General features: G+C 38.1%; 1 protein-coding gene across 1 annotated transcript; it reads right to left on the bottom strand.

Moving 5' to 3' along the window:
- Nucleotides 1-230: 230 nt before the first annotated feature.
- On the bottom strand, nucleotides 231-22311 carry Cep55 (centrosomal protein 55). The gene is made up of 9 exons (XM_046450289.2): nucleotides 22055-22311; nucleotides 19354-19548; nucleotides 16617-16892; nucleotides 13868-13936; nucleotides 7003-7153; nucleotides 5338-5642; nucleotides 4029-4100; nucleotides 2949-3074; nucleotides 231-1370 (listed from the first exon to the last, which is right to left on the bottom strand). The coding sequence occupies exons 2-9, from the start codon at nucleotides 19534-19536 to the stop codon at nucleotides 1170-1172; spliced, it is 1383 nt and encodes a 460-aa protein (XP_046306245.1). The 5' UTR covers nucleotides 19537-19548; nucleotides 22055-22311; the 3' UTR covers nucleotides 231-1169.
- Between the last annotated feature and the right edge of the window lie 5535 nt (nucleotides 22312-27846).

Raw genomic sequence — 27846 nt, 5'->3', positions numbered from 1 at the left:
CCACGTTTGTAACAGATAAAATCACATTTATTGATCATGAGTTGTTACCTGTTCAGCAAAAACGCCTGAAAGCACAGGCATCTTTAACCTCTTTCACAGAGTTGCTGGTTCTGGAGTTTTCTTAACTCCCTTATCATCATACAGCATTTGTTAATCTGAAACTCCCAAAACTCCTCCTGAGGTAGAAATCTTAGCATATCAATGTATGTACGTATACACTAGACAGCAAAACTTATTAAATAATTTTATTCTTTTGTCCTTTATATTGCTAACAGTAGCCCAGTGTTAAGCATATTGAAAACCTGAAGAAATAAAAAAATTTTTGGTTTGCATAAAGCATGTATAAAAATTTATTCAGAGAAACAAACAGCTGATAATTATATTGCCCAGTTTAAAGAGTGACAAAAATAAGAATCAAAATAAAATATATTGATGGTTTTATTAAAATTCATTTGCACAATTTTAGCTAACCAATCTGTGCTAATGAAATCCAAGTTAAAGTTATAGCCAGACAATATGAGAGAAGACACTGTGTGTGGCTACTTAAGAATATTTCTCAAAGAGAATCTGCTTTGTGCTTAGAACATAGCTAGGTTTACCATTTCAACAATTAGCAGCAATGAACATTCTCAACTTTTCCAATAACCGTTCTATAATAGCAAGGAAAAACTGAAAATAATATTACCACCTTTTAACAATGGACATAGATATTGGAATTGCAGCTGTTCTAGGTGCTTAGATTTAAAAAAAAATTAAAAAGTGAACATACTAAGATCCCTGGTTAATTATCTTTGATTTTTTAAAAATCACAAAATATAAAATATTTGCTTGCCAGTGCAACAGGTTTAACCCACAAGCAATAACCTGAATATCTTTTCTTTATCAAATACTTTAACAGTGCAAAATGTTAGTAGTCTCAGTACACACTGCTCACCACATTCTGTTTTTGCAGCCCGATGATGAATCCTCCCAGGAGGTGTCTCTGCTAAGAAAGATCTACAACCGTCAAAAAAAAAAAAAATACAATGATGTGCTTGCATACCAGAGTGTCAAAGGTAGAGAGGCAGTTTTTTATATGCAAGCAAGAGGTGGAATGTATAATCCAAAATGTCATCAAGGCAATAAGATACAGTATTAAATCTTTCAACACAAAAACAAAAAATAGTTTGCTACTTTGTACAGTACTCGACATGGACTAGCAGATCTCGATGCTCAGTGGCTGGATACTGTACGCTGCACTTGGGACATTCCACCAGGCTTTCGTTCAGTGCAGCAGAGGGACTTTTTGGTGAGGCAACCTTTACTCTGTTTTCAGTCTCTCCTTGGAAAGCGACTAATGGCTCTGTGAGGGCAAACTCATGGAGATGTTTCTGAAAAATAAATTTTAAATGAACACCATCTGTATATAAGGCACACTGTTCAGCAATTTTAACTGTTTCATAAATTCCCTAGCTGCCTCAGCCCAGACTTTCTTCTGAACCTCTGCTCATCAATATTTTGGTGGTAATATATAAGGTAGTTATAAATGACTAAGATAATGACTATAATTACTCAAATTGACAAGAAGAGTACTGGGGTTGGGGGTTCATATAAATGGGAGGCCCGTGTGCCAGGCTGACTACATTTGCTAGTTGGGTAAATTGGGAAATGTCAGCAACAAAGAACTGTATAAAATTAAGAGCAGCAAAGAATTTTAGTATATCAAAGAGGCTATACACAGAAATGAATAAAATATTATATAATACCTTTGAAACTTTCCTATTCCCTATTTTTTTTTCCTGAAGAACTTAGAATAGTTCAAGTTTAAGGAGTATTTTTATAGCACACTATGAAAACCGTGGATAGTAGAAACATGAAGAAAAGTACAGGAAAATTACAAACTCACATATCCTCTGGTTTCCTATACTTTAAAAACAGGCATTAACAGAAATGATTCTAACCTTTAATTTTAAATATTATATAAGTGCCTGAAATCAATGACATACTAAAAAAATAAAGCCAGATATATATTTTATTTTATTAATATAAAAGCTACAAATTACTTGTTTTAAAAAATCTATTGTTTTTCTCTTTTGAAAATGGAGGGGTTATATTTGTAACATTTCACCTTCTCCAAATATTTTGCAGTATTAGGATAAACTGTGACATGTGTATTAAAGGGACCTATACACACAGAGGTGCAGACACACTCTCCCATGGGGTTTGATCTAAAAGCTTATTAGTAAGATGAAAATAATTGAAAAACTATTTCCTCATAGTAACAACATTATTCAAAAGGTTTATGTTTTTAAGTATTATGTTTTCAAGGTAATCTCCCAAAATATGCCTAACCTATAACATACTTAAAAAGCATATTAACAATAACAATCCATTATCTCTAAAATCAGTCTCTCTCTCTCTCTCTCTCTCTCTCAAAACATAATTTCAGTTCAGGATTCTACAGCAACCCCACCTTCCACCCTCTTCCCTAAATTGGGTGCTATTTAGTGCCTCTAGAATCATAGCATCTGGAGTGGGTGAAGAACAACAGTAATGTAATTATTATTTTGTGGCACTGGTATTGAGTACAGTGCACTACACCACTGAACTATGTCCCCAGCCTTTTTTATTTTTTTGAGACAGGGTCTCACTAAGTTGCTGAGGGTGGTCTTAAGCTTCAATCCTCCTGCCTCAGCCTCTACAATAGTGGGAATTATAGGTGTGTACCACCACATGGGGCCTGTAATATAATTATTACCAAGAGTTGCATAATGTCTCTCTTTCTGAGCTCTGAATTGATGTCCTATGGGTAGTTGTTTCAAACAAGGCAGAGGCTTGCCTACTTATTTGAGTTAAAGTTAGCTTTTCCTTAAGCTGTATCCTATTGGATTGGGAAATAATTTCACATACAAATAGAAAGACAGCAGAAGAGAAAGACAGAAATGTTGTGTTAGACATTCCAAACTCACCAAGGATTCCAACTGTGTTATCTGATTTCTTGCTTTTCGGAGTTCCTTAAGAATTATATGCAATTGATGCTGCATATTTTGACGATCAAGTTTTTCATTTTCAAAGTCTACAGTACATGCCTGCATCTGGCCAGGAAAGACAATTACAACTGAAAGTCATTGTCTAGATGCTTGCATTTTTTGTTTTGTGGTACTGGAGATCAAATCCAGGATTGTGTGAATACTAGGCAAGAGCTCTACAATCGAGCTACATCCCCAGTCTTAAATGCTTACATTCTGTATTAGTATAAGGAGAAAACATTTTTGTACCACCATAATAAGAAACTCATCAGTGCACAGTGAGATGTTACTAAATGTGGCTGAGGACTGGGTTTATCCAAGAAGCAATGCCAAGGCTTGAGATACAGGTAATAAAGAGCAGCTATGGAAATTGCTGGTTGAAATTATCCCATCCCAATCCTCTCTGTGGGGTGCTCGGGGAAGAGTGGGGGAAAGGAAAGAAATGGCTATTCCCTGTTTTGGAATATACTAAGAATCTCTGCTCTACATTTCAAGAACAAATAGTATATTTTTGAATTCTGCTGAAGGTGGCCCGTGTGTGTGTGTGTGTGTGTGTGTGTGTGATACTGGGGATTGAACCCAGGGGTATTCTTCCACTGAACCCTACCCCCAGCCTCTTTTATTTTTTATTTTGAGGCAGAATCTCAATAAGTTGCTGAGACTGGCCTCAAGCTTGCAATTATTCTTTCTTAGCCTCAAGAGTAGCTGGGGTTACAGATGTGTGCCACTGTTGCTGGCAGAAGGTGGTCTAATTAAGAGACTTTTAGGCTACGTAGAAACTATGGTCATCGGGAAAGAGCAAAATTTACCAAGGCCAACATCAACTGGTTAAATAAATTGCCATCTCACCTCAAAAAATCTGGTTTGGCTACCCATAGGAATATATGGGTACAAAAGTTCAAGTCATTTTAGAACACTTTTCACAACTTTCAAACAATTCTCTATAAAACAGTGGAAATATGAGGGAAAATTCCATTTCCTAACAATTGAACTAAATTTAGAAGCAACCCCAGTGAGTACCTGTTGTTCCAACAAAGCTACCCTTGTTTGTTCCTCTTGCTGCTTTAACAGAGATGTGTAAAGAAACTGGACCTGTTGGATGCAAAGAGAACCAACATTGTCTCAGCTAATCTTTCATCACTTGACCAGGGAAGCATGAGAAGCTCACATCACAAGTCACATCTCTAACCAGGACACCTGCTAGGTGGGTGACTCATTCCAGCTGGTGGTTTGATGGCTCTCGTACTTTCCTGGCTCCTGAGTTCCCTGAGTCAACAGATTGGCCCCTGCAAACAACACCCAACTCTGTGGTGGCCACACCCCTTTCCTGGAGGTTCTGACATCCGCCATCATTTCAGAGTAGGAAAACACAGTGGGTAGTGCCTGGCCTCCATGGCTGCAGAGCTGGAGCCACATTTAATCCTATCTGAGGAATCTTTCCCAAGTGTCACTTGTAGCTCACCCCATAGACAGAAGTGAGAGCAGTAAAGACGGAAAATGTTTGACTATTAATTTTCCTTCCCCCGAGTCTTAACCTCTGGAGGATTTTTTATAATTAGCTATTATGATAGTAGTGTTAACACTGACTTTTATTTAGTTTACAGAGCACTTTTACGTTCCCTCCATTGCCCCTCACAAGAGCCCTATAAAGCAGGTAGAGGTTATTATTCATTTGACCTATGAGTCAGAGAAAGAGAAGGTAGGTGATCTGCTTAAGACCATATGTCCAGATATGGACTCCAAATGTTCTTTCCATTACTCTATGCTTCCAAGCAAAATTTAAATTAATGACTTTCTGTCAAAGTAGTATTCAATTCTAATAATTCTAACTTAGTAACTCCAACATCACCAAGACAAACTGGCTCAAAACTGTGAGTATAATGAGACTATGGCAGGCACTATGTGGATTTACTTGAGCACAATCTATCAAGAAGCCAGGATCAACCTTATTCCTTTCCCTACTTTACATCTTCTTTCGGCTTCTCACACATACCTACTTCCTTCTCACTCAGAGGGAATTTCCACAAAGTTACCTTGCTGGTCTTTCTTATCATCAGGTTTTTTTCCAAATACCATCTCCTTTAACAGGCCTTACTCACCCCAATTTCTCTGTCATATCACCTAGTTTTACTTTCTTTAGTGTATTCACTTACTTGGGTCATTCTTTATGGTCTGTTTCCATGCCATAATGTAAACTCCCATGAGGGGGCAGGATGTTATTTCAGTCCTTGCTAACTGGCTAGTGGTTAAAATACTCCCCGACACTTGGTAAGTGCTCAATGAAAACTTTGAATTATGAGTAATGAAGAAACTTTCTGGTCAAGTTTACCTGAGATAAGAGCTCTTCAGATCTCTTCCTCTCTTCCTCAAGCTTTTCCCTGGCAATATCATTCTCCTCTTTGAGCCTTTGTATTTTCTCTGTTTTATGCCTGTCATCTTCCAGATCTGCCTTTCTTTGTGAACACAACAGCTGATTTAAATCTTGAACTTCTTTTTGAGTTTCTTCATATTTTCTTCGAAATTCACTAAGTTCAAAACTCAACTGAGTTATGGTTTGTCGTTCAACCTCAAGATCTTTTTTGGCATTTGCCAAGAGGTGGTTGTAGTATTTTTGCTTCTCTTCTTGGAGATAACCTATGATGAACAACATCATGGCAAAACTAATTTCATAAAACCCATAATATTCCTGAGAACTTAAAATTCAATCATGTTTCTATAAATGAGATCAAACCATTTCTTCAGCTCACAAAATGAAGAGTCAGGAAAGGGAGCTATGGATGATATTTGATGAATTAAGAAATAGTAGTTCAGATACTTTATTTGAAGTCACAAAGAAGTCACCAAGAAGCACTAGAAACAGTTATATTCTGTAGGAAGATGAAGTCCCTGATGTCTAAAGATAAGTCAAAAATAGGGACAAAAGCTCATAATTTAGCATATGGAATTAATTACCAAAATTAAAGATAGAAGTATGAAGATGGGATGGAAAAGGCAGGGTAGGACACTTCCGTACTGTCACTAGATTATTTTAATAAATGCTTATATTACTTTAAAAAAAAACAGAAGGCAGGAGGACAAAGGGAGAGAAAGTGGGAGTAGAGAGAGAACAGACTCTATTACCAAATGAAAAAATTAGACTTGGCCCAGAACTAAAATCCTACTTCCATGTGCATATATAAAGGTGTCACAGTAGTAACCTTGTCCCGTTAGGGCTCAACACCTTGAATTACCTCTAGAGATGTTCCCTTGATATTTTCCTTTTAGCATTAGGTTCTTTTTAAATATTCAGATGTGAGACTTCAAGATGAGGCTCTGGCTTCCCTTGCTCTACACATCTCTTTACATAATTCAAGGCTGTGTTTCCCTCAGGGCTGTCAGGCTTTTAAGCAGTGCTTCTTTGCAGGGGGCTTCTCTTTGTCCTGGCCTGTCAGCTAGAACTACAGGACCCACTTCTTCATTGGTAAAATGAAACTAATGGCCCTTCCTGCCCCACCTCTTAGAGCTGTTGTCACACTCAACTGGGATCAGTGTCAAGTGAACTGCAAAGCACTTGGCAAAAAGATAGTACCATGAGTAAGAAATTTCATCTGAAGTCTGTAGTGAGGTTCAAACGACTAGAGAATAATCTATAAAACTTATTCTTTCTCCAGGGGTTGACATGAATTGGTGCTGAAGGGAAGCAATGTAAACAGACAGCTAGTGACCAGGGCAACTCTGAGGGAAATCAAGCTGGAGGACTGTGAAGGGGGCCAAGGCATGCACAGGCAGAGGAGACATCATGACTCCAGAGGTGCCAGTCATGGCCCTCCAACCCTATCTTGTGCCCTCTTGTCTGAAAACACAAGGCCTGGAACAGACCTGCAGAATGGGATTTCTTACCTCAAACTCAGAAGACTCTTATTTTACTTTCTAACACCTATCTATAAAAACCTAAATTTGATGAATCACTCCTTTTGGAAAATGTCAGGCCTGTCCCCAAAGAACATTTTTGTACCTTCTGATTCAGTCTTTTTTATCTGTTGTGGGAGTGAAGGAGCAGCTGTTTCCGTTTTGTTTTCCAGCTCAAAGATCTTTGCTAAAAGTCCTTTAACGTAGGCCTCTCGTTGCTGATCATACACAAGCCACTGTTGATTTTTCTCCAGAGCCTTATAGTGAAGATGAAAGAAAATCAATGGTATAATAAAAACCAAAAATCTTCAAATGGACAAGGGGGTCCACCTGATGTAATGTTAGTCTTTTCTAACACTTAAAAATTTGTATGGCCCATAGAATAATTATGGTCAACCATTATGTCACATACCTTGAGAATCCACAACAGTATGGCAAAGTCATAATTTACATGGGATTGAGTCCTGTTAATTGCTACTTCCTATATACAGCTCACTTTATGTCTGTGGACACGTCATGCTCTGTAAATTACTATGCCTTTGCAGCAGACAAAGAAAAGCTGCTCAGATCCCACTTCAAGAAAAAGCTTTGTTGGGGCTGGGGATATAGCTCAATTGGTAGAGTGCTTACCTCCCATGCACAAGGCCCTGGGTTCAATCCCCAGCACCACAAAAACAAACAAACAAAAAATTATTTTGTGTCTGGAAAAAGAAAAATGAGCTGATCATGAAACCGAGCTGTAATTTATTTGAACTGAACATAAAACACAATTTTTGTGGGCTAGATGTGTAGATCAGTGGTAGAGCACTTGCCTAGCATGAACCAGACCCTAAGTTCCATCTCTAGTACCTGCCCCTCCACACACACACACACACACAAAGAAGAAAAAAAAAAAAAAAAAGAAAAAGCTTTGCCTGGCTGCAGGTAGAGGGGTTAGCTGGCCACCTCTTGCTATTAACTCCTTCAAGTCTCTGTGCTTTGGGGCGGAGCTTAGCCAACAGCAAATCAAGGACCTGGTGATTTCTGCCCAACATGGGACATTGCTTGGGAGTAGTTTCTGGTCTGAAGTTCCTATGGAGCTGATAAAGACCTTGTCAGGTTTTTACCAGATTGGATGGTCCCCCGTGTATCCTTCCTTTTCCTGTCACATATATTGCCCCACAATAAATTACCTGCATTTCTAACTCCCCTTCAGTGTCTACTTCCTGGAGAATCAAACTTCAATTGCTACCTTCTCTTTATTACCAATTTCACCCTTTATATCTGTTAGAACTCAAGTAAAACCCCCCAAACTGGGATTGTTCGCCTTTCATACAGGGGCTTCATACTTGCAGGAGATTGAATAGTGTCCCCCCAACCTCATGTCCATCTGAAACCGTAGAATGTGATCTTATTTGGAAACAGGGTTTTTGAAGATACAATTGGTTAAGATGAGGCTATACTGGAGAAGAGTGAGCCCTAAATACAATGACTAGTGTCCTCATGAGAAGAGAAGACAGACGTCCAGTACTCTAAGAGGGCCATGTGATGGTAGAGGCAGAGGCTGGCTTGCTGCCACAAGCTCAAGGTGTTTGCAGGCACCAGAAGCTGCCAGAGGAAAGGAAGGGTCTCTTTCAAAGCCTTCAGAGAGAGTGTGGCCTTGCTGACACCCTGATTTCACACTTCTGGCCTCCAGCCTGAGAGATAATACACTTTTGTTATTTAAGACACCAATGTTGAGGCCATTTGTTATGGCAGCCCTAGGAAACTAATACAGTGCTTACTGATGCAGTTTTTAGTAAATGTCAACTTACTTTTAAAAATGGTTTTTACTTTATCAACCATCTTCAGCTTTTTCTCTGTTATTTCTCTCAAACAGATAATAAGATCATGCTTCTCTAAAAGAATTCTCAATCTTCAAGTACAACATATACTCAAAAGTAACGAATACTAATAAAACAAGCAGAGTCTGTTTAACTGAGCGGGGAAATGAGAATCAATTCACTTGACAATTACTGCTAATATTAGTTTTTCATTTCCATCATATTGTCCCCTCAAGAAACTGGAGATGCTCTCACAGCCTAGTGGATCACCTAGCTTAAGATTCAAAACTTACAAATCACAACTATGCTTGTCTGCAACAAGATACTGGGAAATACCTAATACTTTAGTGGCTGAAACAGAGTGGAATGGCTATGTAGTTTTATGAAGCACCACACAAGCCCCAACTGTGAGAGCGAGCAAAGGAGGCAAGAGAGTCTATGAAAGAATCTAGCAGTTCCTCACACACTCTAGAACAATAAATTTGGAGCAGCTCAAAAAAACTGCCCTCAGCAAGTTCTCTCTTCTTACAAGCCACCAGTATTTTTATTGCCAATCCAACCTACTGGGCATGTAACTAGTGACCTTAATTGTGTCCCAATGATACATCTCATTTTAACTAGATCATGAGTCCCATGGAAGGTGGGGTCCAGGCTTGTTTCGGTGTTTGTTTTGTTTTATATTTCCATGCAAGCATTCACTGCTTCCACAGCAAGGGGCTGTTTGTGAACAATGATGATAACATTAATTGGTACACAATGGCTACAAGGACCAGCAAGCAAGACTGCACCCTTGAGTCTCCAACTGAAATTTGAGCGTTCACAGGAGACAGGAGAGGCCAAGAATGAATCTAGCAGTTCCTCACACACACTAGAACAATACATTTAGAGCAGCTCAAAAAGAATCAAACATTTTCAGAAGTCTATTAAATAGTCACTGATTAATATACCAAAAATGCAATAAAACCCCTTTGTAATGAAACTAAGATAATTGTTTCTAAAAGCTTACAAGTGTTTAATATGTACTTCTTGTGTCATAATTTGTCTCAGATCTGTTGTGCTGCATTATTATCAGGGGACATGGCAAACAGGATGTACAACTCATATGCTTCAGGGCTGCCAGAAAGAGATGACACAAATACAAGGGTCTTGACAAAAGAGTTGCATGGTGTAACTTTAATCAAATAAAACATACATACTGGAATGCATCTTCAAAAGGGTTCGATTCTTTTTGAACCACCCTGAATTTGTATTAGGTATACCAAGGAGGAGGAGCTCCCCCAGCCCACAAGCTTCCATCTCACTCTGAAGGGATAAGGAGGGACAAGTGGTTAGTACTATTCTTTTTTAAATTTTTTTTAAATTCATTCTTTTTAGTGGTTAGTACTATTCTTTAACCTCTACATATATAACCAGACTTTTCCCCAAAGAACACTGGCTTTGTACAACAGGAATTGGAACCTATTCATGTATATGCATTGGGATGGGCTATAAATCCAGGGTTCATGGTAGTTCACACCTTGGAGACCTATGACAGAATTCACAGACCTCATTATTAAATACGGATGTCAGATTATTAACTTTTGGAAGAACTACACAAATAGCCCTCTTGATCTTAAAATGACCTATCATGCATGGACAAAATTCTATTTTAATCTCAATTTGAAAATAGAATAATCATGTTTCCTTTGAAAGTAGCCACTCATCCCAGGTCCCTAGTTGCAGGATGAAGCATGCTAAGGAACGTGAAGGTTTTAGTTGTGGATCAGGAACTCTGCTTTCTGGTAAGAACTTCTAACTCTTAAAGACACATGCAGTTGAGATTCATACCCACAAAGATCTGCATGCATAGAAACTCACAAGTCTAGAGGGTTCTCTACTGCTTTGTTAGGCTTCTTCTACAAGTCCAGGTATGTGGACTTAAAGGACTTGCAGTATTTGCTTTTTGTAGGATTAGGAGAAGGGTTAAGTAAACAGAAGCCATCTCCAGAATTAAAGACTTAGTCCAGGCCACCACCCTATGATACTCTGCTCTCTGTACTCATCAGGCAACTTTAACAGTGCTTCTTTTTGCTTGGCTTAAGAGTTCACTATCAGGGTGGAGATATTGTATACCCATTCTGTATTATAACCTCAATGATGTAAAGTTCCATGAATGGATGTTTTCATTGTAGTAAACTGATTTAATGAGTCTGTCTCTTTAGTGAAACTTAGTGATAGATGTACAATCGTCCAGTGTACTTTCTTTCAACTTTTCTGTGTGAAAGATTTCATAATAAAATGTTGGAGAAAAATAATCAGCCTCAAAGAAATATGAATACTAACATCTAGACTTCATAATAAACTTAGTATAGTTGAGAAGATGGCCAAGATTCATGGCTTATCTCAAAGTAGGCTGCAGTAATCACTTTCTTATTTAGATACACTGCAATTCCTAGTGAAGTTCTTGTTCATATTCTATGCATCTTTCAAAGAAAAGACTCACAAGGACCTTGGGTTCATGCTCAAATTTAGTTGCTAAGAGAGGTAGCATTGTATATTGTGTATATCTAAATAGCTATAATTTACAGTATGTTCAACACTAAAGAAACCTAATTTTACATCAAACTTTACAAATTTACGCCTTTAAGAAGGAAATAATTTAAATAAACATCAGATGATTATGAAATATTTTTCTTTTAAAAGAACTGGTGGATACTTTACTGAAAAAGTATCCACTGACAAAAAGTATCCACTGACAAAAATGCGCATTGGTAGAAGATTTAAGAGGCTATATCCTAAAAGGCCACATGATGGCGATGTTACTTCAATAAAATAAGTGTTTCTTTATTCCACACTCTGCATCTGTTCTTTCTTCTAATAGTGTCAATAAATGGATATCTATCAATAAATAAATATTGATGTTATTAGTTTTTAATCTCTAATATCAACATTGCATTAGTTATCCCTTCCATTCTGTGTCATCTACACATTTGTACGATATGTACTTAACATTTTCATCCAATCAATAAAAACATACAATATGGGCAAAAGTGAAGTCCTGTGGAATACTGCTAATGTTCTCCCTCCTCTTTTAACAGGGATCCACTAAATATTCTGTGGGCAAAAATTCCAAAGTAGGTTAAATATGTTACCCTCTACTGGAGGAATTTAAAAAAAAAATGTGGGTCAATTGATAAAACTGGATTAAGGATGGTAGATTAGATAGAAGCACTATGTCCATGATAAATGTACTGAGATTGCAGTCCAAGCTAGTCATGTAAGAGACTATCCTCCTTCTTAGGAAAGATACACTGAAATATGTCAGCTTAAAGGATGATGGATATGTGTATCCTCTCAAATATTTTTTAAAAAATACTATGTGTCTGTGTGGGGGTGGAAGTAAAAGAGAAAACAAGAGTACAAAATGGGGCAAAATGATAGTAATGGTTGAATTTTGATAAAGAGGATATGGGCATTATATGTACCATTCTCATGCTTGGAACTTCTCTGCTCATTTGAATTTTTTCTTTTTTTTTCTTTTCTTCTTTTTTTAGAGAGAGAGAGAGAGAATTTTTAATATTTATTTCTTAGTTTTCGGCGGACATAACATCTTTGCTTTTATGTGGTGCTGAGGATCGAACCCGGGCCGCACGCATGCTAGGCAAGCGCGCTACTACTTGAGCCACATCCCCAGCCCTGAATTTTTTCAGATTTAAAAAAGTTAGTTATTGTTTATTTCCCTAAATTCTGTTTAAAAATCAGATTGTTAAAATTAAGAGGAAGAAATACTTATTAAAACTTCCTTTTAGCTATTTGTTCTATCTAGCTTGTACCAACATAATTCTTAAATACAAAAGCATGGACATTTGACAATGTTTACAGCATTAACTCCAGGTAATGCATTATTTCAAAATGTTGGTCAGATCTAAATGATAGCTGAGGAATGATACAGCTAGACCTTAAAAAAGGTATACTATTTTTAAGGGTTGTAAGTAAAACAGATTGTAAGCTTCAGTAATACAGGATTGGGAGAAGGGGCAGAAAAAGGCAATAGGAACTATCTGAGAGCTATAATCTTAGACAAGGTGGCATTAAAAAAACCCTGTCCCAGCCTCCCCCTAGAAAGTGATATTACAGAAACTTCATGAAGTTATCTGGGGGAAGAGCATCCCTGTTAGAAGGAACAGAAAGAAAAAAGGTGATGCCTTCAAGGAGTAGCTGAAAAACCAGCATGGTAGAATTAATGGGAAACAGAAGATGTATAAAGTAAATCATTCACAAATATGCACATCTAGCAGGACTAATACGCATAGAATGTGATAAAGTTCAGTGTGATATATAACACAAAAAAAGCCTATTTTGACAGTTTAAAAATTATATTGCTTCTTTATTTTAGTTACCTCTAGGTAAATCACTTTGAGAAAGGTACAGTAGCGCCCTGTCAGACACTCAGGAGATCTAAATTCTTTTAAAGATCAAATAGACTTCAAGGGACACTTATCAGATAAAATAAAGCAGGAATCTTAAGAGCATGCTTATCAGGGTAGACATGCCAGTAACATTCCTGCAATCAAAATATCTACCTACCTTTAATATATCTATTATTAAAACTTAAAGAAACACTGATAGCAGTCATATGTCCTCAGTTTATTCAACTCCTTGAAAAACTACCTATCCATTTAAGATGTAAGTTTGAAATAACACAGCTTTACCAATATACTTAAAAAAAAAAAAAAAAACTCATATCAAATTCTAGAGAAAAGAGTACTGAGTGTACACAGAAATGTTTTTCCTTTTCAAACCATAAAAAGCAAATCCTGGTTCCAAAAGAAAGATTTCCAAAAAAGAGAATATACCTTGCATGGATAAACAAAGAGAAGAAACCATAAATTAAATTACATTATAATAATAAAATAGTTGGGCAAATTAGATTTAGGTGGAGAAGGGATGTTGTTGAAATATGTATTAGCAGCAGGTAATTTCTAGGGTTTTCTAAACTAAACAGAGCACTTAAAGGAAATGGTTTTCTTGAATGCTTGGGAAGAGACTTAGGCAACGATCACAAACCACTCAGTTCTCCTGTTTTACAACTAGATTTTTTTCAATACTCATGTTTCAATTTCTATGAAATTTAAGAAAAGATGAATAAGTCCTCTTTACCAAGTAATTAACAAAAAGAAATAAACTTACATCTTTTAGCTGTACTTCCATCTCATGAATATTACTCATTGATGAGTTGAAGCAGTTTGCAGCCACAGTCTGTAAATAACCCAGTTATTAGTTAAAGGTATACTTTTAACAACAGAAGTTTCCTTTTTATATTTATACTTAGTTCCATAAAAATATAGTATACTTCTCTGGGGAATCTCAAAATCCAGATCTGGTACGTGATGGTAAAACATCAACCTAGTGATAGTTACCAGAGGACTACTGTCAGAATTAAGATCTCCTGGAAGCTTCCTAAGCAAGCTGTAAAGCCTGAGATTTCAAATCTCATTTGACTTCCGAGATGCTCTGGACCCCAGGATCACCACAACAGCCTTTCATGCATAAGAATAAACTAGTGGTTTTTACCAAAAACTGTCAAAACAAAACAACTGCGCTATTTCAGTGAAACCTGGAAAATATAAATTGTCAAACAAAAAATTTAAAAGTGTTTTTATTTTTCAAGAATTATATTTTGTAGGCTGGGCACAGTAGTACATGCCTATAATCCTAGCATTATTGACATGGGAGTCCGAGACAGGAGGATTACAAGTTTAAGGTCAGCCTTAGCAACTTAGTAAAATCCCATGTCAAAATATAAAAAGGATTGGGGATGTAGCTCAGTGGTAAAGCACCACTGGGTTAAATTCCCAGTACATAAAATAATGATAATAATAATAACATTAATAAAAATAATATTACTATTTATAATAATCACAATAATTAGTACTAATATTTTAGATTATTACAGGTTGAGTTATCTCTTATCCAAAAATGTTAGGACCAGAGGGGTTTTGCATTTCATATTTTTTCAGCATTTGGAATATTTGCATATACATTATAAGATATCTTGTGGATGGATCTCAACTCTACACACTAAATTCATTTATGTTTCACACACACTTTACACACACAGCCTGGGGGTAATTTTGTACAAAATATTGAGTGTGCCCACATTCTGACTACCACCTTAGTCACAAGGGCTCAAGTGTGAGAATTTACACCTGTAGTGTCTTGCTGGTGCTCAAAATGTTTCAGATTTTGGAGCATTTTGGATTTTGGGATTAGGATGCTCAACTCGAAATAATATTAATTAGTATTAGTTCATACAAATTATATAAAACTCAAACCTAATTTCTCTCCTCTTTTTTTCCTTCATTTTCTCATACAGGAAGAAAAAAAAGATGGGAATGCTCCCAGGGTAGCCTACAAACTAAAAAAAAAAAAAAAAACAAAAAACTATATTTTGGAGTGTTTAGATTTTCTTTGGCTTTTTTTTTTTTAATATCATATATAAGGAAGCCCCAAATATTTTTCTACTCACATTAATATATAGCCCTTTCTTGTTCAATTTAGCCTTCCAGGTAGGAACTATGACAGAGAGGTTTCACTAAATACTTTTCTTTTTTTCCTTGAACAAACTGTAGACTAGTTTCCCAGTCATCCCTGGGGTTAGTGGAACCATGTGATCTAATCCTGTCTAATAAGTGTAAGCAGAAGTGAAATACGCCAGTCCCAAACCTGGTCCCAAACTCTCCCAGGCAATTCTTTCTATATCACAGCTGCACACAGAGCATCTAGTGGAAGACTCCCTCCCAAAGGACACTAGAAGCTACTGGATTTCTGAATGATTCTGTGGAGCAAAGCCTCCTACATTCCAACCTGCCCTGGATGGTGACAGGAGGAAAAACATAAATCAACATTTCTTGTGAAAGACACTAAGATTTGAAGGCTATATGTCACAGCACCTGAACATATTGATGAGCAGAAATCAACACCAGACAACCCACAAAATTATTTAAGAATACATCTTTAAAAGTTAAGAGTTCTACTAATGTTCACATCTCATATTAAAAATACAGAAACTAGCTGGGTGCGGTGGCACACACCTGTCATCCCAGCTACTTAGGAGGCCAGCCCTGGGAACTTAGCGAGATCCTGTCTCAAAATAAAAAGGGTTGGGGAATGGAGCTCAGTGGTAGGGGGTTTCTGGGTTCAATCCTCAGTACCCCCAACCCCACCACCAAAAAAAGGGAAAGGAAGATGGGTGAGGGACTAATTCTTAAACTTCTAGAAGAGATTTTAGAAGCATTTCAAGTCTGACTATAATGTTTCATGAGTTTCAGGTTTGTGGAGTTCTCTAGAAAACTTCAGCTCTTTGCACTCTTATGGAGAAACACTCAATTACCTATATATGAAAGTATGCACAAATGTATAGGTCAGATTACTAAGTCCACTCCAAAGGTGAGATAAAGTGCAAAGACAAGACCATTAATAGCATTGAGACATTATATATTTGAAAGCTACAATTATAGGTAGTATTAATATTTTTATTAATATTAATCAAATTTTCAAATTTCCAAAAGAATCAAAAGTTTGATCAATAAGTAATCCTTTACAGAACACTCAGTATTGACAGGTACTATGGTAGGCACTTTACACTGTCACATTTAATCAGTATTCTTATCTGGTTTTACTAATATGGACACTGAGGCTTAAGAAAGAGGTCTGGAGAACCCTGTCATTGTCTCTAAGGTAGAAGTTAAGGAATTTATTCAGTCACACAGCTAGCAAGTAGCAAAAAATCTTCTAGACCCAAGTAAGTGACCTGTATGTTTACTATGCTATCTCATCATCTAGCAATCATACTTCAATAAGCTCACTTTTCCTAAGAATTACAAATTGTATTCTTATAATTTAGAAAAACCCTTAAGTTTAAAGAAATTATTAGCACCTGTGATACACGAAGTGTGCTGGCTTTGCTTTCAAGTTCAGCAAGTCTTGCTGTTGTAGCAGACAATTGTTTTTTCAAAACATCTGTTTCTTCAGTTAAGGACTTCAACAACTGTTCCCTCCTTTCACCTTCCTTTGTTTTCTCTTCCAGCTGTTCAAGCAATGCATTTGTACTATATCTGGCCTTCAGCTGGTCTCTGAGTCGATGTATTTCTTTGTCCTTCTCCGTGAGGTGATGAGCATTTTTCTCCCTCTCAGCTTCAAGAACTCGAATTTTCTAGATATAAACTAAGAAGACTCTTAGAACAAAGCCAGGTCAAACATTCAGTGAAACAATGTAATTCAACAAGCATTTATGAAATGTTTATTATATGTCAAGTTGGTTTTATGATACCAGGATCAAAAAGGAAGATAAAACCAAGTTCTATGCTCAGTTCCCAGAGAGATAAGCCAATACATCAATTTATGCTCTAGGTAACATACATATACAATGAATAGGCACAGACACAGAGAAAAGAAAAACCAAGGGTGGGGAGAGAAAGCTAAAGGAAAACTGGCACTCATATGAGTATTTTAGAATCTTCCCTCCAAAATATCAGCTTTTATAAACCTAAATGCCAAATGTGGGTCCCCCAAGATACACATGTTTTTTTAGTGAACTTGAACCAGAAGATTTGAAAAGTTATGGACTATAACTTAAAGATGAATTAATTAGCCTACTTATGGCAGGTAAATGATCTGGTATTAAATCTAGAAAGTGATCTTTAAAGAAGTGTTCAACATTTTCCAAGATCTGAAAGTAAGTACACTATTATACTGCTGCTGGCATAAGGGGGAAAAGCCAATAGAAAGATGATAGAAACAATTGTTCGAATGACTAAGCAAAGAGTCAAATTAAAATTTGCATTTAAGGAGAAAAAAAGCAATTATTCAAATAAAAAACAGGGAAATTAAAGTTTAGGTAGAAAATTAAGAGGGGATTTTAGTTGGCCACAAGCTTAAATCAAATCAGTAGTATGACATAGATACAGAGCCAGACAATTTCTGGTTTTAGTAGAGTAAGATATTCAGTAAGTACATATAATAGTACCATTTCAATTTGTTAGCCAAAAAACATTTGGGGACTGCTCTCAATTTGGGGTGCATAATTCAGAAGGGATACAGACAAACCACAAAGTGTTGAGGATGATAAGCCAGAGAACGTGTTTTCTGCAGAAAAGCAAAAGGAAGCAAGATTTCCTCAAATGTCTGATAAAATGTATATTTGGATAAAGGATAGACTTGTTCTGTTTAGTTCTAATGGGCACAATTACAACATATGGGAATAAGTAACAGAACTTGAATTTCAACGGCTTATAAAGGAACAAAGCATTTAGTACTTGTCAAAGGAGCAATGAACCAGAAAGACATCTCTCAGGAAAGCTATAATATTCCTTTACCAGAATGCAAAATAACATTTGTTTATAAAATGGTGATAGTTCATTTCTCAGTGCTTAAGTAATTTATGTTGTATAAAAGTCAATAATAATTCAGTTCTATGATGTGCCTATAAATGAAATTTAAAAGAATCAAATGATACTCTTTAATCATTTGTTTACTAAATTTGAACAATAAGAGCACTTTTGTAAAATAGATGAAAACCAAACTTATTTTTAGATCCTCCCAGTTCTAATAAGTTCCCTGTGCCATACCAAATTAAAAATTAGAGAATCTGAAATATAGTTAAATAGCATGCAAAATGCCAATGCGTGGAATAATTTTATCTCAAAGCACCTAAAAGCAAAGGTTACATGGAAAGCAGCCAATATGCATGATAAAATAGGTTTTTAAACATTTACAAATAAATTTGAATACTATTTTACATTCTGAAATGAATAGAGGATTTAATATCCTAAATGGATAAATTTGATTTTTTTTACATTTAATAAACTAATAGAAAAAAAAGATAGTATGATTGTTGCATAAATAATCCTATAGTAAAAAGAGATATAAGAATGGTACAGTATCCTTAAAGTATACATCAATGAATAATAAATCCAGTATTCCAAAAAGCATGAAAATACAACACTTATAGACAATTAAAAAACAGGGGCCTGAAATATTGCTCAGTGGTAAAACATTTGCCTAGCATGCTTAAGTTCCTCGAGGGGGGTTTGGGGAGTGAAAACATTTATATTTGAATATCTTAAATACATTGTGCCATAGTTTGAATGTGTCCCTCCAAAATTCACTTAATCTTCAATGTAATATGTTGGGAGGTAGAGCCTAATAAGAGGTGAAGGAGATAAACCAAATAAGTCTTTTTCCTTTTTAACTTACTCAGTCTGTGACATTCTATTATAGCAGCAACAACAACCAAAACAGACTAAGACACAGCAAAACAAAAATTCATGTCATTAAGCTAAATAACAAAAAAGCTATAGGAGGAATTATGAATTAGGTTATAACTTTATTTTATGTAACTGAAAAAGAGACTACAGTGTTGTGTTGAAGGTGCAGAACTATTGTCTTTATTTCTGAAACAAACTTAGTATGTGATAATCTCAAAACACCTAAGTACTGAAGTATGTCTAATAGTTAGCAAAGTCGAACTAGGAATTTAAGATTCCAAATCCAAGGGTCATCTTTCCAAAACTAAAGAACTGAGTGGAACAAGAGTAATGGTGGCATCAGGAAATCATAATACATCATTTTCTAAGAAAGCTTATTACAACCTGAAGGGCTAAAAGATCATGTACCTCCAAAAGTCTGTGTTTGTCTTTATCAGTCAGTTTGCCTTTTCCACTTGCGATTTCATCCACTGATGTTTTTAAAGCTGCAATTTCTCCCTTAAATTTCTCTAATGCAGTTTCTGATTTCGAGTTACCAGGCTTTGCTCCCCATTTACTCTTCATCAACTCTTTGGGACTTTTGGAAGACATCTCTGAAATGGTCTATTAAAGACAAAATTCAATTGTATTTTATAAGTCTAAGAATTTAAATCTCAGGTTTGAAATTAAGTAGAATAACCTACTTTGGTCTAAACTGAAATAATATATCCAAACCAGTGGAGTATGAAAGAAAAGATGGAAGAAGATATCTGGAGTGTTAGTTTTTTTTTTTTTTAAATCTCAGCAGACACATGCAGAATAGTAACCTTCTAAAAATATCAATTTGCATACTTATGTTTTATGCAGTATTCTGCAAATGTGGTAGAGTATAAGTTTTTGTTTGAAAAACAATGGAGGGGTCCACAATCATTACAATGAAGCCTGAAAGAAGTAGGTCACAATCAAGGACATATCATACCCAAGTATAAAAAGCGGTAGTAGGGCTGCGCTTGCCTCGAATGCATGGGGCTCTGGGTCCGATCCTCAGCAGCACATAAATAAAATAAAGGTGCTGTGTCTATCTACAACTAAAAAAATTTTTTTTAAAAAAAAAGCTGGTGGTAAATTATCAATTTCTGAATTTATTGGCATTGAAATACCTTTACTTAACATAATGGTATATCCTCTATTTTAGAAGATATGATTAATTCAGCTCTATCTTAATAGCCATTTGAGAAATCATAGATGGAAGAATCGAGGAGAATCCAAGAGGAAACATTTATCGGAAAAGAGGCACAATATTCAGGGATTTAGGCAAAGAAAGGAATTAAAACAAAGGGTCAAATTAAGTCTGATAACCCTTCTAGATGACATTTTAGAAGGCCAAATATATAACACAAACTAAGCAGGCAAATATATTGTGCAACATACTATACATATAAATAGTACCTAAAAATGGCTTTAGGCCTGGGGGTATAACTCAGTGGTAGAATGTTTGCCTCAAAAATGCAAGGCTCTGGGCTTGATCCCTAGCATTACGAGAAAGTAATTCTTCATTAAGGAGATTTTAAAATGCCATGTATCTCATGGTAAAATAATGGCAATGTGATTAAGGAATCTAGAAGAGTATAAGATCTTTAATCCATAGAAAAATTACTATAGAATATTCTATTTATTGAGTAGCCTAATGATACTAGGTACAAATAGACAAAAGAAAAAAAGACATGCTTCCTGTTCTTGTGGAGCTTTTGATGCAGTAAAATAAGCAAACAATAACAGGAAACAAACAGAGTAGCAGATTCTTTTTTTTTTTTTTTTTTTTTGGTACCAGGGATTGAACCAGGAACACCTAACCACTGAGTCACATCCTCAGCCCTTTTTATGTTTTATTTTGAGACAGGGTCTTGTTATATTGCTTAAGGCCTCGCCAAGTTGTTGAGGCTGGCTTTGAACTTGGGATTCTCCTGCCTCAGTCTCCCAAACTGCTGGGATTACAGGCATGTGCCACACACCTGGCTAGATTCTCAAACTGTAATAAATACTATACAGGAAATGAACAGAGTAAAAGTGCAGTAAAAAATAAATAAATAAATAAGGGGGGGGGTCTACTTAGAAAGGATGGTGGAGAAGTGACTTATAAAGTTGTTCTGGGTGAAATCAGAAAGCCTAAAAATACCATAACTGTGTTGTCGACTTAATTGAACAAACCACATATCTAATGGTTGGTCCCAGACTTTTGCCCATTATAAGGTTTAAGACTAAGGGAGCTAGTAAATCTGGTGAGTCAAATGCAAGGTTATGGTGTCTCAGGAAACTGTTGTCATGTTAGTTCCTTCTTATGTGCTTCTGTTGATATCACCCTTTGAACTTGATACACTGGGTTAACAGGACAAGTCATTAGGACAGAAAAAAATATGATCAGCAGAACTTGAAATAACTGGAGATATTTGCTTCCTAACCTTTAAACACGGCCTGCAGTGAATGACTATAGTTTCCAGCCTCTAGCCTAGACCCCACTAGCATCTCCCCAACCATCTACTCCTACCAACCACCTTTCCCTGAATTTTCTGTTCTCAACAGGGTCCCCTGTTCAGACCTTGCCTGGCAGTGGCATCTTCTTCAGGAACCCCTCCCTCTGTTAACTCTAATAAGGGATGCCTCCCACAAAGCAACCTGGCACCCAGTAGTATCCTTCCCCAGCCTTTTTTTTTTTTTCAGACTTCAATAATTACTTCAGGGGCTGCATTTTGAAAAATAATAATTATTATTATTATTTGGTTATCTATATAGCCTGACAGCAGGTTCTCAGAAATGATTTGCTGAATGGCTGAAGTGATCTATATCAATCTGGACAGAAAGGTGACCACAGAATTTCAATCCAGTAAACTGCACAAGGCATGTATTACAGTACATGTATTGCACAATTTAAAAAGTCTGTCACAAAAAATCTCACGTGGGCAGAGAGACACGAAAAGAAAAGCTTCAAAAAGACACTAGTTTTCTCATCTCTAAAATGAAGGCGTTTGTAGAAGGGATACGAAAGGGTTTGCTGATCAGTAAAAGCTGTATACTAACGAAAAGACCTTGGCCAAGTCACTTGGCCTCTCTGTAAGGACGTGATAATACGCACCGCAAAGTCCAAAGGAGAAATCGATAATACGATGGTCGAGAGGCGCCCACCCCGGTGCCAGGCACTAAGCCAGCAACAAGAAAAGGGGTACAGATCGGAGCCGGCAGAGATTGCGTCCAGGGGTCGCGATATGCCCACCAACCCCGCCTCCCTCACGGTCTAGCCCGGCCAGGAGGCTGCGGCACCCTCCGCGACCGCCGCCCGGGGTTCAGCTAACACCTGAGGTGAAGTACAGCGCACGCTGTCTGCCCCGCCACACCCTGCGGCGCGAACGCTGCTTCCGGGAGTTTGAATCCCGCGGCTGCGGGGCGGGGCACGTCACTGCCGGCGGGTCGCGGCTCCCGGATTGGCTGAGGCTCCCCGATCGGCGAGGGGCGGGACCTGAAGTCTGAGGCCGGCAGAGGCTGGCCCAAGCCGAGGTGAAGCGGTATGGGCGGAGCCGAGGCCGAGCTAGGGGGCGGGGCCGAAGGCGGAAACTCCTCCTCGCGTGTACGCCACCCAATCACTTCTGCCTTTCAGTTCTCTGCGGACTCAGGCATTACTATTCTTAATGGGATAAATCTAGTAAAGTTGGACTGGTTCAGTGCGCTTGAGCATTATTCACTCCCAGGACCGGCTCTGGGAGAACTGGATTGCACAAGGTAGCATAGCCTCCCTGTCTATCGCGTGGGCTGAGCCCTTATTCTGTTAAAAATCCGAGAACAGCAACGGAGAGTTTAACAATAAAGAGCTGATAGGTAACGTCCAGCTTGAACGCCTAGATATGAACCCAGGCGCCTCAGAGCATTAGCTCCAGATTGCTGCCCGATGCCTCTCTATTGGTCAAGTCTGGATCTTGGTTAGCCGCCTTGAGAACTTTGTTGCTAAAAGAAGAACAGAAATGGGCTAGGGTTGTGGCTCAGTGGCAGAACCTTGCCCCTCCCATGTGAGGAACTGGGTTCTATTCTCAGCACAAAATAATGATATCGTGTCTATATATAACTAAAAATAAATTAAAAGAAAAAGAGGCACAAGGAAATGTTTGGCAGGGCCTACCTTAAGACCAAGCATAAACTCACCAGAAAATTAAGACTGTAAATACACAGTAGTAAAGCATCCTAGGTAGACTGTGTTGTTACAACTGTGTTGTTACAGGGGTTAAACTCTAGGACTATCTGAGTTTAGTTTCTAACTGCTTCTTACTAGTTATGTGAACTTGCTATTTTATTGAACCTCTCAGAAATTTTGTTTCCTAATCTGTAAAATGACACAAATAATATCTATTTCATAGAGTGGCTATATGAATTAAATGAGATAATCCAGGAAAAGTGCTCAGCATTTAGTAAATGCTCAGTTGCTGTTAGCCATTATCATACAAAAAAGACAACAGACTCGTGTTACTGAATAGAATGGATGAAAAACCAAGTAGTGAATTTTAAAGGATAAAAAATGCAAGAAGATGTTGGTACCTGCTTCCAAGGAATTAAACATCTGGTGGGAAAGACAACACTCTTGGATTTGCTTTATATCTATTGCATTCAAGTATCAGATGGAATTGAAATGGGAGAAAGCCTGAAAAAGTTAAATCAGGTTGTGAACGTTTTTCATTGCCCAGAGTGGCAAAATTTGTTTCCAGAGAAATTTACCAAGACAGAGAAAGAATCTCCCTGCTCACCTTAGATCTAAATGGGGAGCAAAGAATGGAGAAAGGGGAGTGGAAGGGAATGTGGAGAGGGGTGATACCAGCAGGCCAGGTGACATGCCCACTGGGCCAGACACTCCAATTCCACACCTGCTCTCCAGAAACCTTCTTTTTTGGCTCCCTCTGTGAGTAGGGACCCTGAAAAAGAGGAGCAAACAGGAGACTCATTGTCCTGGGAGGCTTTGTAAAATTTTGTAATTGCCCTATTTAGACCATATTTGCTCTTTCCAGAGGCGTGCTGCCAGTCATGAACTTGTGTGAAGTTGGTGGTTTCCATGAGGTCTCACAAGGCCATTGCACTTTGATGTTGACAGTTCACTCAGGGATATTCTAGGACAAGGATTCAGACTCATCTTTATTCATGAGAGAAATGGAACAGTCAAGAAAACTAGGTCTTTATCTCAGCAGGTGAGCTCATTATCTTCCCAGCAGGAAAGTATTCTTGAGAAACCCAAACAGTATCAAAGAGCTGCTGCATAGGCATAGAATTATTAAATGGAAATAGAGAGGTTGTTGTGATTGAGAGTGCCTGTCACCTTTGAAGGTTACATCTTCCAGAGGGATGTTAATGAATGCACAGGGCCTCGTCAGCTAATAGACCTGCATGTCCAATAGAACTTTCTTCAGTGATGGAGAGCTTCTTCCTGTTCTATCCAATATGGTAGCACTATTCATATATAGCTAATGAGTGCTTGAAGTGTGTCCACTGTGATTAAAGGACTGAGTTTTAAATGTACTTAATTTTGTTTTAAAAACTGGTAGTTGATTCAGTTGCTAGAAAACTTTTAAGTATGTTTAACAACTTGGATACCTACATTTTTTTTCTGATTTTCAATTTTATAAAATCTAAATATATATCAAGTATTTCTTTCTTTTTTTTTTTTTTAAGAGAGAGAGAGAGAGAATTTTTTTAATATTTATTTTTTAGTTTTCGGCGGACACAACATCTTTGTACGTGGTGCTGAGGATCGAACCCGGGCCGCACACATGCCAGGCTAGCGCGCTACCGCTTGAGCCACATCCCCAGCTGCTGGCTGCTGATTGGCTCACAGCGGCCCCAGCAACATCTAGCTGATTGGCTCCTCGGCCCCAGCAACATCTAGCTGATTGGCTCCTCTGCGGTGATGCTCATTGGACTGTTTCCCTGCCCTTTCAGACCACGGAGCTGCTCATTGGGGGACTTTTTTGGCTCCGCCCACGTGACCCAGCCAATCGGCCTCAAGAGCAGGAGGATTGTGGGAGGTGGGGAGAAGCTTGGGTGGGAGAGAGAGGCTTGGGGAAAGCCAGTGGTGGCAGTTGAGGCTCTGAGGGTTTTTCCTGAGAGACTATTTTGTTTGTCGTGTGTGGTTCTAAAAATAAAGTTAGTTTCTTTTGACAAGTGGCTCCTGATTGTGCCCAGCCAGACTGCGGCATTTGGTGGCCCGTACGGGGGGCGACTGAGGGTAAGTGAAACTGCTCGCCCCTGAGGGCAGGGCGAGAGGATGGGTAGCCATTTTAAGATTCCTCTTTTATTTTGCTTCACTTGTGTTTTAAGTTGCCTGTCCCTGGAGATGAGTGAGACGGAAGAAAAACCGCTCACATCTGAGGAAAAACTATTTACGTCTGAGGAACAGATAGGGAGAAAGGACGGATGCACATGTCAGGAGGATAGAAAGGCTATAATGACTTTTTGTTGTTCCCTTTTTATTTCATTCTGTCTCGGTTTTGTTTGGCGTCATCTTGTTGGGTTGTATTATAGTAGAAATATGGGATCAGAAATTAGTAAAAAACAAACTGAAAGAGTGTTAAGTAAATTGTTAGAGGAAGGAGGCATCCCAGTAAAATCAAGAGCAGTCAGGGCATACGTTGATACAATACAAAAATGTAGCCCATGGCTTTTTAAGGAGGAGTTGTTGAATATATCACAATGGAACCATCATGGTGAAGATTTAAAAAGAATAGAAAAGAAAAGCCCAGGGACTCTGCCAGTTGGCACATTGCCATTGTGGACATTCGTATCTTGTTTGCTTAGTCCAAAGCCTTCAGTTCAGACAATGGTAGAGGAAGGAGAAGACATAATGATTCAAGTAAAAGAGAAGGTCTCTCAAGGTAGTCAGACAGAGGAAAAGATTCAAGTAAAAGAGAAGGCCTCTCAAGCTAGTCAGACAGAGAAAGAAAGTGTAAAACAGAAAAAGCCATCAGGGGGAAAGTTACAACAGGAGACTGCTACTAACACCTTTCTATCACCAGAGGGTGTAAGTGTCCAACCAACAGCACCACCTCTACAGGAGACTGCTACTAACACCTTTCTATCACCAGAGGGCGTAAGTGTCCAACCAACAGCGCCACCTCCATATGCTGGGAGGCCCCCAACCCCCGCAGTTGATAGTTGGGATCCTGAGACAAGGTCTCAAATATTAACATGCCCTGTATTTGAGGCAGGAGGGCAGCGATTTTACCAAGTTTTAAATTTCAAAACAGTGAAGCAGCTAAAAGAGGCTGTAACAACCTATGGTCCTCAAGCACCCTTCACTGTAAGCTTGGTCGAATCCATTAACAACTTGAACATGACGTCAGCAGATTGGGCTAATATGTGTAAAGCTGTGCTAAATGGAGGACAATACCTGTTATGGAAGGTTGCCAATGAGGAATTTTGCAAGGAGACGGCTAGGCGAAATGCAGCAGCTGGTTATCCTCAGAGAAATCTAGATATGTTGTTAGGAAAGGGACCTTATGAGGATCAGCAGCAACAAATTGCATATGATCCTGGCGTATACGCACAAATTGCTGCAGATGCAATTAAGGCATGGAAGACTTTACAAGGACATGGAGGTTTACAAGGTCAATTATCTAAGGTAATACAAGGAGCTAATGAACCTTATGCTGAATTTGTAGATAGGCTTATTCAAACAGCTACCAGAGTTTTTGGGAATACAGAACAAGCAATGCCATTACTAAAACACCTGGCTTATGAGCAAGCGAATCGTTGGTGCAGAGATATCATTAGACCATGGAAACATGAAGATTTAAACACATATATTAAATTATGTAGAGACATTAATGAACAAGAGCAAGTCGTGGCAGCTGCAGTAAAACAGGCTTTAGATGCCAGAGACATTAATGAACAAGGGCAAATTGTGGCAGCTGCAGTACAACAGGCTTTAGATGCCAGGCCAAGAACATGCTACAATTGTGAACAAACAGGACATTTTAAAAGGAATTGCCCCATTGGAGGAGGGTTTAACAAAACTAGGTATCAAAGGAGTAGAATACCAGGTATTTGCCCACGATGCCGTAGAGGGAGACATTGGGCTAATGAATGCCGTTCTCAAACCACCATAGAGGGTTCTCCATTATCAAAAAACGAACAAGGACCAGGTGTTTATCCACGATATCGTGGAGAAAGGCATTGGGCTCCATTGCCAAAAAATGGACAGGGGGGCCCAATGCTCCGGGGCCCAAAACCACAAATATACGGAGCACTGGAGGAACCCAGCAACCCCATCAGGGTAGTGCCCAGGACACATTGTCCATCAGATCCCTCATCAGACAAACCAGAGGGAGCGCAGGGTTGGACATCTGCGCCTCCGCCAGAGCAGTACTAACTCCAGAGATGGGAGTTCAAATCATTCCCACAGGGGTGAAAGGACCTCTTCCCAAAGGAACAGTAGGCTTATTATTGGGACGCAGCTCTTCTACTCTAAAAGGACTTATGATAAGTCCTGGGGTAATTGATCCTGATTATGAAGGTGAAATAAAAATTATAGCCAGTTCTCCAAAGGGTATATCAGTAATTTCACCAGGAGATAGAATAGCACAGTTACTAATAATACCCAGCCTACATGATAAATTTTCCAGTCATACTGTAGAAAGAGGTTCCAAGGGATTAGGCTCCACAGGTGTAGATTGGGCTATGCTTTCTTTAAATTTAGATTCTCGCCCCATGCTAAAACTAAATATTCAAGGACATGAATTTAATGGGCTACTGGATACAGGTGCAGACCTTAGCATCATCTCTCGTCAAGAATGGCCAAAACATTGGCCATTACAACAAGCCACTCAAACGCTTCGAGGCCTAGGAGTGGCGACTAATCCCCATAGAAGTGCAATGGTATTAGATTGGAAGGATCCT

The sequence above is a fragment of the Marmota monax genome, unplaced genomic scaffold, assembly GCF_021218885.2.
Source record: "Marmota monax isolate L192 unplaced genomic scaffold, Marmota_monax_Labrador192_F-V1.1 WCK01_AAM20220418_F8-fsc00004, whole genome shotgun sequence".
NCBI classification, from domain to species: domain Eukaryota; kingdom Metazoa; phylum Chordata; class Mammalia; order Rodentia; family Sciuridae; genus Marmota; species Marmota monax.
Note: the sequence above shows the minus strand (reverse complement) of the source record. Positions and strands in the feature narration are given on the sequence as shown.